The 16,323-nt window shown below is 44.7% G+C and overlaps 1 protein-coding gene and 1 long non-coding RNA gene across 2 annotated transcripts in view; one reads left to right on the top strand and one right to left on the bottom strand.

Annotated features, from left to right (window-relative positions):
• Positions 1 to 15,438, top strand: part of rab40b (RAB40B, member RAS oncogene family) — a 16,019-nt gene extending 581 nt beyond the window's left edge. The window contains exons 1-6 of the mRNA XM_071462139.1: positions 1 to 142; positions 7,149 to 7,209; positions 9,765 to 9,825; positions 11,561 to 11,638; positions 11,869 to 12,091; positions 13,739 to 15,438. The exon at positions 1 to 142 is cut by the window's left edge and continues 581 nt beyond it. Coding sequence (XP_071318240.1) covers positions 1 to 142; positions 7,149 to 7,209; positions 9,765 to 9,825; positions 11,561 to 11,638; positions 11,869 to 12,091; positions 13,739 to 14,034 — 861 coding nt within the window. The 3' untranslated portion in view covers positions 14,035 to 15,438. The remainder of the gene's footprint in view (positions 143 to 7,148; positions 7,210 to 9,764; positions 9,826 to 11,560; positions 11,639 to 11,868; positions 12,092 to 13,738) is intronic.
• Positions 11,433 to 11,989, bottom strand: LOC139608422 (uncharacterized). Its single transcript, XR_011685021.1, has 2 exons — positions 11,850 to 11,989; positions 11,433 to 11,713 (listed from the first exon to the last, which is right to left on the bottom strand). It is a non-coding gene; the product is annotated as an uncharacterized lncRNA (long non-coding RNA).
• Positions 15,439 to 16,323: the final 885 nt, after the last annotated feature.

Below are 16,323 nucleotides of genomic sequence, written 5' to 3'. Positions count from 1 at the left end.
ATGAGCCACAGAAGCAGCCCGGCCAGAGCCTACGACTTCCTGCTCAAGTTCCTGCTGGTGGGGGACAGCGATGTCGGGAAGGGCGAGATCCTGGCGAGCCTGCAGGACGGAGCCTCCGAGTCCCCGTACGGATACAACATGGGTGAGTGGGGGAGTGGCCCCGGGGTGCAGCGGGTGTGTGGAGGTCAGGGTGTAGAGAGGAGGTCGTTTAGGAAACATAAACCCACCTGTCAGGTTATTTTTGGAGCTTTTACGCGCACGGATTTGCTGTTTTTACGCACGGTTTACGCAGGGAGCGTAAGTGTGACATTCAAACTAAAGGACTGTTCACTGTGTAAACCCCCAGACCGAGCTTCTTACTGCTCCACATGTATCTGACAGATCTAGATTCAGACTCTGAAGAAGATGAACCTCAGATCCAGAGGTGTCTGACCTTTCTGTCCCCAGCTCCACCAAAGAGACGTTTCTCCTCTGAACTCTGAACCTGTTCCTCCCAGTCACTCTTCAGATGAGCCAGTGTTTCACTCAAAAAAAATCAAGTATTAGTTGTTGTTTTTTTCTTACCTCCCCCTTGAATCATCTGACGACCCCTCAGATTTGTCTGGAGACCCTTTGGAGGGGCCCGACCCCTAGATTGGGAACCACTGGACTAAACTAGGGCTGCACAATGTGTCACCTCAGCATCGTCATGGTGATATGACCATAAGACAAATGAACAGTTCTCATTCAGGAGTTTGTTGTCAGTGGGCCCCGGGCCCCGGGTCCCAGTCTGAGAGCCTCTGCTGTGCTGACAGGTTGTGTAGAGGTTGTGTAGAGGTTGTGTAGAGATTGTGTAAATGAGCTTGTCATGTGACAGTTGGTGTTGTCCAGAACAGGTAGAAACACCTTAGACCTGCAGAGACACCGGTCTGTCTGCTCTCTCTAATCCACCTCATGACCTCACACCTGTTGACCAATCACTGCTCTTTATTGCAGTTCAGACCCCCCCCCCCCCCCACCCTCCACCCCACCCCCGTTGTAATGTTGATGTAGGAACCTGAAGGAACCTGACTGTTGTTTTCAGACTGACACCTGAGAACCTGTCGCTCATCAGGACTCTGGCTCTCTGGCGACTTCAGGTGTGTGTGGTTGTTTCTTGATCCTGACTCGAGGCTGCTCTCAGATCAGCGGCGTTCTTCTTCTTCTTCTGCTGCTCCAGCAGCGTCATGTGGTGGAGGAAGTTCACTGTGAGGATTCAGGCAACAATCAGCTGATTGATGAGACGTGTGTGAGGCTGAGGACCGAGCAGGTTGATGCAGTTTGTAGATGCAGATGTTCGACAGAGGATCAGTGACTGAACACACTCAGTGTCCGGTTTATTAGGTTCCCCTGGTTAAAGCTGACGATACAGCAGGTCAGATTCTCTTCAGTCCATTAGTGTAAGTTCACAGAGCAAATACACAACCTGATGTCATCAGCGTCAACAACCACACACTCCACCGTGTTTCATCAGGTTTGTTCCTCAGCGTTTCATGTTGCTGCCTTTGATTAAAACTTCACATCAATATTTTTATTTTTTCTCTTTATCAGGTCAAAATGTTTCAGATAGAAAGAGATGAGGTTGTGTGTGTGTGTGTGTGTGTGTGTGTGTGTGTTGGACTGTGAGTATTAATAAACGCCGGCTGGCAGCTGCTCATGACTCACACTCTGCAGGAGGTCGACAGGACGAGTCGACGCTCTCACACAAACATGATGTAACTCACAGCTCATGGGGGGGGGGTGGGGGTGGGGGGGTTATAATCATAATTATATGTGTGTGTGTGTTTCTAAGCAGGACTGTGAACATGTTCATTTCTCCATCAGTGATACGTTCTCATCTCTGACTCGAAGGATTAATCAAATAATAAAGATCCGGTGCGGAGCCGCCTCGCCGTGGTTTCATGAGGCTCCTGTCGTCAGACACAGGCTGTGTTTGTCAGGAAAGATGAGGTTTAAAGTGCACAGACACCAGAGGAACCTGTGACACTGGGGAGTCCAGGAGATTTCATGAGTTTCTGTGATGATGAACGTCGGTACCGTCGAGCGGACGCCGCTGACAATAAGATGAGTGGAAATAAATCTCTCCTGCTGCAGCAGCTTTAATATTTCAGACGTTGATCTGACGGCAGAGAAAACCTCACTGCCTCAGTCTGGTGACAGGACCAGCAACAGCCTGTAGAGAGGGGTCAAAGGTCAGGGATGCCCGAGAGGAGGTGGTAGATGAAGAAACACGAGTGTGACCCCAGAATGATCCTGCAGGGAGAGGAGCAGAGGAACAGCAGCTTATATGACATGAACCATGTTAATAAAGAGTTTCTTTTAAATGTTAGTGTGTTAACAGGTGACAGGTGCTCACACATCTACGAAAAGGCCTCAAAATTAACAATGAAGGAATAGTTCAACATTTTCAGATAATATAAAAAATACAGTGTTTTTCTACGTGAATGAAGTGAGCTGCTGAGACAGACTCTGGATTCTCACTTATTACAGTTGGGATAAATGTTTTTTTGTTCTACCTCTGCAACAGAACCTGGGCGTTCTGGTTCGACCTCTCTGTGCCAACACGTGTTGGGTGGTTGAGGAGAATATCTCTGATGTGACGTCAGATACGTGGTGGCTTTTCTGATGATGGGAGAGTTTCCTCAACCAGCCAGTGATAACTTGGTTCCCCCCACACCGGGCCGTTTGGCTCAGCTGATGGAAAACCGGAGCGTGGAGGCCTTGATGTCTGCTGTTTCTGGGTCACCTCCCTGAACAGGAGGAAGGACTGAAGACAGAGACATAGCTGTGGCTTGCCGCCTCTGTGCCAGGGAGTTTTGTGGTGAAAATGCTGGGCGAGTCATGGCTTCACTGGAACCATTTCAACATCCCGGCGGGGACTCAGCTCTCCAGCCGAGTCCAGATAAGAGCTGCTATTACAGGCTGCGGTGGGAGGACGGGGCCAAACCACACTGGGGGAAGCCGTGATTACAGCTCAGAGAAGAGCAGGCCGAGAAAATGCTCACAAACAGCCTCACAGTTTGTTGGATTTATTTTATGGGCCGTTGATAATTAGTCACAAATGAAACACGTGATGAAAAACCAGTTTGTTGTTTATCAGTTCATCAGTCCTCGCTCTCTCTGCTGAACCCCCAGCAGCTTTAATAATCCCTGAGAGTCCCTCTTTGCGTCACCACCTGTTCCCGCCCTTCCTGTTACGTAGCAAAGTGCGGCTCCTGTTGCCTAGCAACCCTGACAGCGAACTTTCTCACAGTCACTTGAGGTTGTAACAGTTGTACTGTTACTGTTGAGCTGAGCTGGAACACAGTGATCCTCAGACTCTGCTGTTATTAGCACTTATTAACCTACATGAAGGTTTCCCGCTGACCGGAAGCTTTACTACTGTCCTTCACCTGTGGGACAGGTGAGTAAATGTCATGTATTACTCTCATTACCTGGTGCAGTGGGGTGGTTTGCACATGAAGGATCCAGCTGTTGGGGCCCTCGTTGGGCAAGAATTGATTAGCTGCATTTGAAGGGTCCTCTGAAAGGGGATGGTCAGTCTTCAGATGCAGCCTCTGAAGGACGTGGCCCCTGAACGGGGACGCAGCTCGGGGGCCCAGGGCCGCGTGAGCAGCTCCGTGTAAGGTATATGTACATTTATAGTATTAATAGTGAGTGAGTGATGAGGCAGTACAGCAGAAGTTCATTTTAGTTAGTTCTGTTTTTTAGATGTTTATATGTTGAACTCATCTCTCTATATATTCAATCGAAAGCAAACAGACGTGAAGTTTACTGTTAGTTTACAACATGTGACCTAATCCACGCCGCCACTGAAATGAACGAACAGTTTGTATGTGAGTGGAAAAGTTAAGTCACACTGGAAGACGACAGAAAAAGAAACCAGGAGGCTGGAGAGACGAGCGAGGGGAAGCGTCTGTGGCAGATGGCTGAGAGGTGAGAGACGGACAGAGGGAGGTGGACGAGGACAGAGGGACAGTGCTAAAACCCCCAGTGTTAGGATAATGAAGAAGAAATGAACTGGAGGTTATTCACACAGCTCTGGTCCAGACTGTCTCCGTCACTAGTGGATGGAAAGTGAACATGGTACATATTATACCTGCTGACCTCAACGTGTTAGCATTCTGGGTTAGCATTTAGCTGCACTGACTCAAAGGACAGCCGTACAGAGCTGCGAGCGCGGCTTACAGCGTCCAAACTCAGAGGCCTTCAGAGGCTGCGTTTGAGGAGCGATTGTGTCACAGAGGTGCGACTACACCGTCCCACTTCAAAGGCTCCCTCAGACACGTCCTTCTTTTCCTGCACCCAACATATCCCAGGATTCATTGCGTGCTGGTAATGAGAACAAACAGCACAGAGAGGGTGAGGACGACACTGTCAGTGTCAGCGTTGTTTCAGCTCAGTTTAACAGGTACAACTGTGAGAACCAGGACCTTAAAACCTCAAGGTAGGTGTTCTCAAGGTTGCTAGGCAACAGCTGGGCACAGCTGTAGGCCGGTCCGGTGACCAGACCGTCTCAATTCGGTTCAGCCTTCAGGACGGCCAGGAAGGGCCACACCTTCAAAGACCCCGTCCCTGGAAGGATGTGGCCCCTGAATCAGGATCAGCATCAGGCTGGTTCCTCCATTCTCCATTTACTGGATGATTGATGAGTGATTGACACAAGTGCAGAGCATCCATCACTTCATTTTAGGACCATTTGGAAATGAACAGCAACCCTCACACACACACACACTGTAACACACACACACACACACTGTAACAGCCCAGCAGGCAGCCACAGTCTGTGCTGTAGTTACTGTTCTGATGTCCTCACAGTTCCAGCCTCTTATGTAACAACACTTCATGTATGAAGTGGTTGTGTGTGTGTGTGTGTGTGTGTGTGTGTGTGTGTGTGTGTGTGTGTGTGTGTGTGTGTGTGTGTGTGTGTAACACACCTATGTGTCCAACCTACACACATATGTGTGTAGGTTGGACTGGTGCAGCTCTCTCAGAATAACTCCTACATTATATCACATCTTGTTCCCCCAGCTCTTCTTCTTCTCTGCTCTAATACGCCTGTAGTCTCTGTCTCCTCCTCTCAGCTTGTTTCTTCTCTCTAAGATGTAGCGTGTGTGTGTGTGTGTGTGTGTGTGTGTTACAGTTTGTGTGTGTGTGTGTGTGTGTGTGTGTTACAGTGTGTGTGTGTGTTACTGTGTGTGTGTGTGTGTGTTACAGTTTGTGTGTGTGTGTGTGTGTGTGTGTGTGTGTGTTACAGTGTGTGTGTGTGTGTTACTGTGTGTGTGTGTGTGTTACAGTTTGTGTGTGTGTGTGTGTGTGTGTTGGCTCAGACCCTCCTGTTTTCCTGCTCTTTGACCTGGTATTAATCATTGTGTATCTGTTGTGTAGCTGTTTGTGATCTGACAGCTTTAATATCCTTTAATTGATTTAACTTTAATTTACACATGATGGTCCAGTGAGAGAGAACACATGACACTTACAAACACATCTGTCACCAACGATAACAACATGGAGACACAGCTGAAATAAATCCAGGTCGGAGGTACAGGAGAGGAACAGCCACAGAAACATGGCGCTGATCTACACCTGACTCAGATCTGATCACAGCAGCTACAGTTAAAACTACACGCTGCTAAAAACAAACAAATAAAACCCTGCAGACGAGGCAGGTAAACACACCTGACCACTCCAGCCTCAGACTGAAGGTGAACTGGTCTAAACCAACCAGGTAAACAAAGGTGAGCTCATGTTAACAGAGCTCTGAGTCCCTCTGTGTGCATTTACATATGTATCTGTGTGTGTGTGTGTGTGTGTGTGTGTGTGTGTGTGTGTGCAGCCATTGTTGACGCGTCACAGCAGTGTCGTTACTTGCAGACAGCTCCTGATAATTACTGTTATAAAAGAAACGAGCAGCTCGCTGCCTTTGTTCCCGCCGGAGCCTCATGTGACAGCAGTGTTTGTGTGTGTGCGCGTGTGTGTGTTCATGTCTTTCTATGGTTTTTGTCGTGAGGTCGTTCTTCACTCCTCCAACAGGCTGTTTGAGGGTTCAGTCTTGGTTTTAGGTTCAGGTTAGATTCGGGGTCAGGGTCAGGGTCAGGGTCAGGGAATTCATCATGTCCTCACAGACACAGAAAGCTTCCAGATATCTGAAGTTCTGCAGTAAATCTGTTGGTTGGATGAGACTTTGTTTAATCTGCTGAGGAGACAGAGGTTGCTGGTTCTAATCCCTCTGAACTATTTAAACAACTGTGTGGGGTTAAGGTGAAAAATGAGGAGCAGAGTTTGACTGATCACTACAAATAAATCATGGACATCAGTGGAATAATTACTGGATGAATCAATAATGAAGCAGAAACAGGTTCCAGTTTTTCTCTGGTTTCTGTGGCAGTGAATCACAGTGAACTGAGTCTGTGGGTCAGACAGAACAAACCCGTCACCTGAGCCTCTGAACTTAACCTGCTCGTTTTTCACTGAAACTGATGATTGAAAAAGAAACTAGAGGATGATGACCAGCTGGTGCCTGATGAGTCCAGGTTCTCCTGACTGGACGTGAAGGTGGCCCACGTGTCTCCTCCTCCTGACGACGACTGAAGATGCAGCTGAGATTATTTTCATTTAGTGCGTTCACATGCGTCTGGATTAAAACCAGATTAAACCTGATTATTGCAGCTGTGATGTAAACATCCTAATCAGGATCATGTGAGATTATTCTGGGATGACCTGCTCAGACTTACAAACCCAGTGTCTTCTTCAAGTCACTTTTATCATAAATCTGTTTTATAATCTTTATCTATTAATTAATTTATAATTGTTTTAATGACGCATTAAACATTATGTGTAGAGTGAAAATCCTCTGTGGACCAGACTGTCTCATTTCAGTCTTCGGGGTCTACGACGGCCATGAAGGGCCACACGTTCGTAGACTGGCTCCTCTGAAGGATGTGGCCCCTGGTTCAGGACACAGCTCCTGTGTTATTAAAAGATGGTTCCTAATGTGATCTGTCATAATGTGTTCAGACCACCACAGTTCAAAAACAGCTGTTGTTCATTCAGATGTTTGGATTTCATGCTAAAAGCACAGGACTCCTGATGATGAGAGTCTGACTCTAATGTGTCCTGTTGTGATCCAGGAATCGACTACAAGACGACCACCATCCTCCTGGATGGAAGGAGAGTCAAGCTTCAGCTGTGGTGAGTAGTTTAAACATCACACACACACACACACACACACACACACACACACACACACACCCCGTCAGTGGCTCTCTGGATAAAACTCCTGTTGTTCAGCTCCTGAGTGGATCCCAGCAGTCGCCCATTTCCCTCCTGTTTCGCTCCGATCATGTGATCGGCAGCAGGTTTGTCGTCTGCAGAGAGTTTGGACCAAAACTAAACAGGAAGCATGTGAGGCTGCTTTGACTTGATAAAGAGCTTTTTCAGGTGATGTGGCCTCGGGAAGACGAGCTGGCAGCAGCTGTCTGCAGCTTCCTGTCTGGACTTTAAGTCTCTCTAAAGGGTCACTTCACTCAAATCAAGAAAAAAAAGTTTTATGCGTCCAGGTTTTCAGATTTCTACCTTCAACACAGAGGCTGTGACAGGAATTTATTTAGTGATTAAAAGTCTCCAGCCAGAGGAGACGAGCCCTGGGTACCGTCTGCAGGTGTCGCTCTGTTGCTGGTGCAGCCTTTACAGCAGCGAATCACAAACCATGAGAGTGTGTTCATCATACATGTCCAATAAAAACTCCACTCTGTTAGCTTTAAATTACATTTTGTGTGGATTCATTTATTTGGACAAAGAATTTGATTGTGAAATGATTCCGGTGAAAGCTGATAAACGATAGTGTTAATTATTATGTATTGATCCTACATCTGAGCTCTTATTTTGTAGTGAGAAGTGATGTGTTGGAGGCCGCAGGGCTGCACCAAGGCTCCTGTTTCATCCTGTGTAGATGTCTAAGTATTAAAGCCTCCACACACTCATTTATCAAAGGACTTAAAGAAGGCTGTGGGCGAGATTATAATGCACTTAAAGCACTGCTCTCACACACACACACGCAGGCTATGAACTCCCGGGCCTCTCAGAGGTATTTTTAGAGCGGTTTTGCTTTTAGCCGAGTCAATATTAAATTATTAATCTAAAACTTTGTTTGATGTTTAAGCGGATGAGACGCTTTAGCTCTTGTGTGTGTCTCTGTATGTGTGTGTCTCTGTCTCTCTCTGTGTGTGTGTGTGTGTGTGTGTGTGTTAACAACGCCCTTTGCCTCTCCTCTGGCTACACACACACACACAGTAAATCCCCATCAGGGCCGATGTGATGCTTCATGAACACACACAGCTCCTGTGTTTGATGATTGTCTGCTCCTCTGTTGTGAGTAACCACTTATATTTACTCTGTTACATGTGCTAAAGTAACTGTGAACTCTTACATTTGGATACCTTATTATTCGTCTGGGCCAACGACAGCCGCGGCCGGAGGCGTCATGTTTTCAGGTTGTTAGTCCGTCCACAGTTTCTGCTCCACCACCTCTGTTCAGAGCACAGTCCCATGGAGAACAACAGATGGAGTCTCTCAGTATCAGTTCATGATGAATCGGTCTTGTTTTGCTGGACCACCTGACTCATAATCCAGCAGCTGCCTTCTATCTGGCCCGGTCAGGAGCAGCAGGCCGACGGCCAGCCAGCGTCCTCACGAGCCAACCAAAACACTGCTCTGGTATTCAGCTCCAGAGAGAACTGCTGTTGGGAAACACACTCGTTTTTCACTCTGGACGCTCACAAAAAATACACAGTCCAGGCTCATGTTTTCTGAAAGGGCTGGAACATATCACTACATGGAGCAGTTTTTGTCCTAATTCAAGTCCCAAGGGAAGACCAACGAATCCCAGGTCAAGACCTACAGGGCTCAAGTCAAGTCCAACTCAAGACAAACAAGTCCCAAATAAGTCCAAGTCATGTGACTCGTCTATACCTCTGCAAAACAGTATCACACTGCTTTTTGTTTTTAACTCAGCTTGAGTCCACTTGGTTCCGACCAGGGACTCAAGTCCAGTCAGGTCCAAATTATACTCAACTGAAAGTTAACTGGTTTGCATTTGCTATATCTTAATTTTTTGGTTGTGCAGCGAAGTAACAAGCACAAATCTTTAGACTAATCCTTTCCTCCGTGTGCAGGACCCCCTGGTCTCATCGGACAACACAAAACTTCTGCATTACAAAATAATAAAGACCTTTAGTTTGATGTCCTTCACCTGATGTGGACTGTTGTCTCTGTTTGACAGAACCATCATGTGTAAATTCAGTATGATGAATAAAAGCACCAATGAAACAGAAGTAAGACAAACTTTAACAGAATTAAGCGACGTGAAAGTGAAGAACGACGGTAATGAACAGTGTAAATAAAACTGGAAATCCACTCTAGTACGTGTAATTCTGAAATAAAATAAAAACACAACCTCTTAATTCTGACAGAATCGTTACTGGAATTACTGTACACACCATGGTGTCTGCAGCAGATCTGAGTCATCCTGAGATACCAGCACAGATCCTGCAGCAATGATTGTTTAGATGTTGAAATACTCCAGAAAGTTTCCTTAGAAGGTAGTAAAACATCCGTAAGACTAAATGTTTCCCTTTGTTTACCTTTGACCTTGTTTAAGTGTGTTTAACTTAAAAGTTTATCATCTGTAGAAGCCTGAGGTTCGACCTCCATGTAACAACCTCTGCCCCTTTTCTGTGTTGTTTCAGGGACACGTCTGGTCAGGGACGATTCTGCACCATATTCAGATCCTACTCCAGAGGAGCACAGGTGATCTCAGCTTTTCATTCACAGGAAATTTAGTTTCTGACACCACTGCTTCCTCTGTCAGGTCTAATGTGTTAGATCTACAGGTCTAACAAGCAGAACACACGTTAATAAATCTGCTAAATGTGACAGTGTAGAAAGTCAAGTGCAAATTAAACATGTTCCACTTTCTTATTTTGAAAATGTCCTACTGTTGATTATTAATTCAGAGAAAAAGCTTGAATCTTTTGTAAAGATTTCTGCTTCTTTGTGAAGTATTTATTTACCATTGCCCTGCTAACTGCTAGCCATGTTAGCCTACTTGGACTGTTGTAGCTTAGCTTAGCTGTTAATGTTGAATTAGATTAATGATCTGTAGCTAATGTTGAGTTGTTAGTAGCTTAATCCAGCTAATTATATTAACTGTGTGTTTTGTCTGCTGATATTGCATTGTAGTTTAGCCCAGCTAAAATGTAGTTAGCTCTGTGCCTTGTAACTGAAGTTTGATTGCTGATAGCTTAGCCTAGCTAATGCTGAGTTAGCTTTGTGCCCCCTGGCTACAGTTTAGCTCAGCTAATGTTGGGTTATCTTTGTGTGCTGTAGCTGATGTTGATTGTAGCTAAGCCCCGCTATGGCACGTTAGCTGTATTTGCTCCGTTAGCTGGATTAGCAGTAGTTTAGCTCAGGTGTTATGCTAGCTTTATTCCCTGTCACCAATATATCAATGTAGCCTAGCGGTAGCTGATGCTAATGCAGTGTTGTTGAACAGTCAGAGGTTTAGACTCACGAATGCTCAGTTTGCAGTTTTCTCAGGTAGTTTGTCCCTCACAGCCGTAATGAAAGAGCTCAGCCCAGCCGTGTCAGACATGTCAGAGCTGCTCTGGGAGCTCAGAGTCGCCTGAAGCTCATCAGAGTTTTTCTCTGTGTTGTTGTGACTGTGGAGAAACATCCCACACATCAAACAGCCACACACAGCTTTGTGATGTTCCCACAGGAGGAAAAAGAAAACACTTTTCATTGAATGAAGTTGTGATGTTGTCATCACTCATCAGGCTGTTAGTGGGCACAGAGGAAGTATCACCATGGCAACAGTGACAGCGTCAGCACTGCGAGGCTAAAACCTGATCACGAATCTTCAGTGTGTCAGGACACCTGCAGGAGCTAAAACACTGAATTTATTCCATAAAAAGGTTTGAGAAAGTAAAAGGCTGACATTTCATTTACAAAGGTTTTGGTGGTTCTGTGTTGTTTTACCTTTGTGTCTTTTTTTGGTCATTTCGAGTCTCTTTGTAGTTGTTTTTGCATCGCTCTGTGATTTTTTTGTAGTTTTTTTGTCTCTTTGTAGTAGTTTTTCATCTTTTTGTGGATGTGTTTAATCTCTTTGTGGTGTTTTTTGTCTCTTTGTTGTGTTTTTTGTCTCTGTTGTGTTCCTGCTTCTGAAACCAAACTGTTACACACACTTATGCATTTTTTGCATAACAACTAAGTAACACAACAGTTGTGTGTTTCCTTCCAGCTGTGATTATGCACATTTTTAATTCAGCAACTCTAAACAAAACAAAAAAATAAATGTTTCCTGTTGTCTAAAAGTCAGTGAATGGACAAAAACCAAATTGAAACAGATTTTGAGATAAATTGAATTTTGCTATATTTGAGTGGAACATTGTTTTTATCCTCAAGTTATTTTTGTTTCTAAGTGATTTCATTGTTGATAGTAAACTGGTGCTGTGCTCATTAATCCTCCTCCTCTGCTCCTCAGGGAGTCATTCTGGTTTACGACATCACCAACCGCTGGTCCTTTGATGGAATTGACAGGTGGATCAAAGAGATAGACGAGGTCAGTGATCAGTCAGCCGCTCTGTCCCGATCCACACGCCGTTTGACTGTCTGTGTTTCTGTGTGTGATATCTCGCTGCAGGCAGCACAGTGTTTACCGCTCAGATGTAATTTCACAGATTGACAATGATCTCAGCACCTTTCTGTCAGCTACAAAACAACACACATCAGTGATTTTACATCCATCAAAGGACACGTGTTCCTGTTCTCACCTGTTTCCTGTCTTCCCAGCATGCCCCAGGGGTGCCCAAGATCCTGGTGGGGAACCGTCTCCACCTGGCCTACAAGCGTCAGGTGACCACGGAGCAGGCGCAGGTGTATGCAGAGAAGCTGGGCGTCACCTTCTTCGAGGTCAGTCCGCTGTGTAACTTCAACATCACAGAGTCGTTCACCGAGCTCGCCCGGATCGTCCTGATGAGACACGGCATGGAGCGTCTGTGGAGGCCCAACAAAGGTCAGCTGGTCCCTGCATACATGTCACTGTGTACATACATGTCACTGTGTACATACATGTCACTGTATGTACATACATGTTACTGTGTACATACATGTCACTGTGTACATACATGTCACTGTGTGTACATACATGTCACTGTATGTACATACATGTCACTGTGTGTACATACATGTCACTGTATGTACATACATGTCACTGTGTACATACATGTCACTGTATGTACATACATGTCACTGTGTACATACATGTCACTGTATGTACATACATGTCACTGTGTACATACATGTCACTGTCTACATACATGTCACTGTCTACATACATGTTACTGTATGTACATACATGTCACTGTGTACATACATACATGTTACTGTGTACATACATGTCACTGTATTTACATACATGTCACTGTGTGTACATACATGTCTCTGTGTACATACATGTTACTGTGTGTACATACATGTCTCTGTGTACATACATGTTACTGTATGTACATACATGTTACTGTGTACATACATGTCACTGTGTACATACATACGTCACTGTGTACATACATACATGTTACTGTGTACATACATGTCACTGTGTGTACATACATGTCACTGTGTGTACATACATGTTACTGTATGTACATACATGTTACCGTGTACATACATACATGTTACTCTGTACATACATGTCACTGTATTTACATACATGTCACTGTGTAGATACATGTTACTCTGTACATACATGTTACTCTGTACATACATGTTACTGTATTTACATACATGTCACTGTGTACATACATGTTACTGTATTTACATACATGTCACTGTGTAGATACATGTTACTCTGTACATACATGTTACTGTATGTACATACATGTTACTGTGTACATACATGTTACTCTGTACATACATGTTACTGTATTTACATACATGGCACTGTGTACATACATGTTACTGTGTGTACATAGTGGGTTTAGCACCATGTAAATAAGGCCAGAAAAGACCTCCTCTCACTAAAACTAAGGTAGTAGCAGGTCTTTGCTGCTCTCTGCTGGACAGCACTAAAAATACAATACACCTCTTCACTTTGAAGTGGCATGGACACATTTCATTTAGACAAATAAATAATGAAAGCTCCACCCAGTCTAAAGGTAGATGTCCATGTGTTTGTGATTATAAAGCAGGTCTAGGTTCTATATTAATACTGTGAAAGTATCAAAGCCTCAGTCCACAGAGAAATGCACACAGCCTGTATTCAGACACTGAGCCTTAAAACCAGCCGTCAGGACTTCTGGAACTTTGTGATGTCACAACAAAACAGTGACCGCCCTCAGTCACACCCCAAGCCCCGCCCACCTGGACCCACCATCCAACCTTGCAGGATTTGGTTTCTCTGAGTGTTTACCTGAAATCTGCTGTATTTTTATTGGATCACTCAGAAAACAGTCAGCCAATCAGGAGAAAGGCTCAGATCCAACACAATCTCTCACTCAGCAGTTCTGTCATTGGTCTGTATGAGAAAAGGGACCAAAACAGGGACCAATCAGCTCCACTACGCTGATGCTGCTGTAGTGAGGCTGATTTTAACAAAGTTAAACATTAACTTTTCGAGCACAGAAAAAACTACAGTTCCTGAGTGTCTCTCTCTCTCTCTCAGTCTTGAGTCTTCAGGATCTCTGCTGCCGCTCCATCGTCTCCTGCACCCCCGTCCACCTGGTCGATAAACTCCCCCTCCCACTGGCCCTCAAGTCTCACCTGAAGTCCTTCTCCATGGCCAATGGACTCAACGCCCGTATGATGCACGGACGCTCCTACTCCATCACCGCCAACGCCGGCCACCACGGTGCCACGAAGAGGACCGGAGGGACGCTGCTGAAAAAACCCAAACTGATCCGACCGCCGCCCCTCAGCCCGTCTGCACAGAGCTGCAGAAACAGCTGCAAAATATCCTAACAGCTGGACACCGTGCTGGATGTTGTGTCAGTAAAGGCACCGCCACCTGTTTTCATGATGTAAGAGGCCATGACACCAGTGACCTGTTGGTTTTTTAAGGCGGAGAAGATTGTGACCAGGTTTGACCCTCTGCTGCTCCCAGATTCTCATTTATGCAGAAAAAGAGGAAGTGGAAATCAAAATAAAAGCTGTCAGCAGTTTGAGTCAACTGACGGGAACACAGAGAGCTGAAGTCCTGCCACTTTTCAAGTTTGTCTGTGTTCATTAGTTTCATGCAGGAAGTCTGTTTTCTCACAGAGGGTCTCTTTTTAAAAAGCTCAAACTCTGACATGGACCTGTGCTCACTATAAGCTCACTAATAAAAGCCATTACTCAAATCCAAAGGCCACTTTATGAGTTCCCGGGGGGTCCAACATAGCTGTGTTAGCAGTGGTTATCACATCTTTGCACAACATCAGACAAGATCCTGTCCAAAAAAACAGGTTTTAGCTTCTCCAGAAAGACAAAGAAAAGAAAAACCCTCTATGGGAAGTGACTGCTTCAGGTGAGCGGGAAGCTGAGCACAGTTTGTGCTTGAAGAAACTGTGGATTTGAACTTTGACTTTGTATGGACGAGGAAATCCACCTCAAATAGCAGTATGGTGATGTACGTTGTATTTCTGGGTCTGTTTTGTTGTTTGATGTTTTATCCTCTCACGTGGACACATGGGAGACATGACATCACAACCACATCAACAGGAGACGTGTTGGTGTCAAAATGAAAGAGCGAAGACTTTCTGCAGCCAACACTCTTAATCCAACATATTAAAACCACTGTCAGAAAAGAAATTGGAGATTTTGTTATAACAAAACAATTACAGCAAATTCAAATTACAGCACTTCATCACTACAGGAAGCCACTGATCCTCACAGACTGATCTTATTACTGATGTTTAACTGAAAGTGAATTTTCACATTTGTGCAGCTTCTTCCTCAGGATGTTTTCTACAAAACAGACACATGGACAATAACACACACACGTACATAATAGCACTATGGACACTGTATTTTTGCACAATGAAATCCATGAACACACTAAAATCTGTGTCTGAGGTGGAACTTAAACCTGTTTTCACACTGTTACCAAACTGTCCGATGGAACCAGGCTTTTCAGACACACTAACAGCTTCAATATGTGTACAACATTTGTACGTATTGTAAATATGACAGTTTGATATGACGATGGAGAACCTGTAGGGTTTGTAACTGTTTTCTGTGTAAAGTGGCGTTAAACGTTCCCTGAGTGACACCTGCACCAAAGACTCACCGGCCACTGACAGAGGTCACTGAGCAGAAAGCTCTGTTCTGCACTGTTGATCAATGTTTAATGAGATGCACCTTTACAATAAACTCTACCCACCGTGAGTGTCTGTGGTTTGTGCTTACAGTGGTGGTCTAGTGTCAGTTTTACACCAGCTATACCGTAAATGTAGAATTTTTCTGTAATTTATTTGAAGGGAATGACTTATGGATTGTAATTGTATTAACATATTTTTAATGGATCAAATGTAGGGCTTCAATTGTTTTTAATTGGTAAATACCACTTAACACTGACCAAAAAAAACACCATTTCTTAATTCATACCATAAAATAGTCTTACACTGGTGAAATTAAAAAAAAGACAATAATTAATTTAATTATTTTGCTATAACAGAGTCTGATGAGGCAAAGCTCCATCACTGTGAGTGACACGGTACACTGCTCCTCTGTGGGTCAGGTGATTTACACCTGTGGGGCCAGAGTCAGGGGTCACTCATGCTGTGGATGTCTGCGCTGTGTTGACATGTTCCAGTTCAACCAGTCAGAAGCTTGCTGTTGTTGTTTGTTGGGGTTATTGTTGGCAGTACCAGTCGATAACAGCACATTACACATAGCAGCATGTCCACAGGTAGAAGCGGGACAGCTCTGTGTGCACGACTCATTTAATGAGACTGAAGAACTAATAAACAGTTTATTACGACAGCTCTCACTTCTGGCACAGAGCGGCCATCTTGGATTTTAAGGTCAGGATTTTAGGGGAAGTTTCGGCCTGGGAACTTAACTGGGAAATTCTGATTTCCAGTTCACATTGAATGCACCATTACAATTTAAATACATCTTATTGAAAGTTAACCTAGGCCATACTCTTAACTTAAAATAATGAATGACTGAAAATTAATTAATATGTGTCTAACCAAATTACAACAGGGGTCAGTGGGGGCCCCGGGGCCCATTATCAGACCTGGTGTCAGCGGTTCTGGTTTATAACTC

Source organism: Trachinotus anak, unplaced genomic scaffold (genome assembly GCF_046630095.1).
Source record: "Trachinotus anak isolate AG129_WGS33_773 ecotype Australia unplaced genomic scaffold, CSIRO_AGI_Tana_v1 ptg000025l, whole genome shotgun sequence".
Lineage (NCBI taxonomy): Eukaryota > Metazoa > Chordata > Actinopteri > Carangiformes > Carangidae > Trachinotus > Trachinotus anak.
The sequence above is the reverse complement of the archived record's forward strand: the minus strand, read 5'-3'. Positions and strand labels throughout refer to the sequence as shown.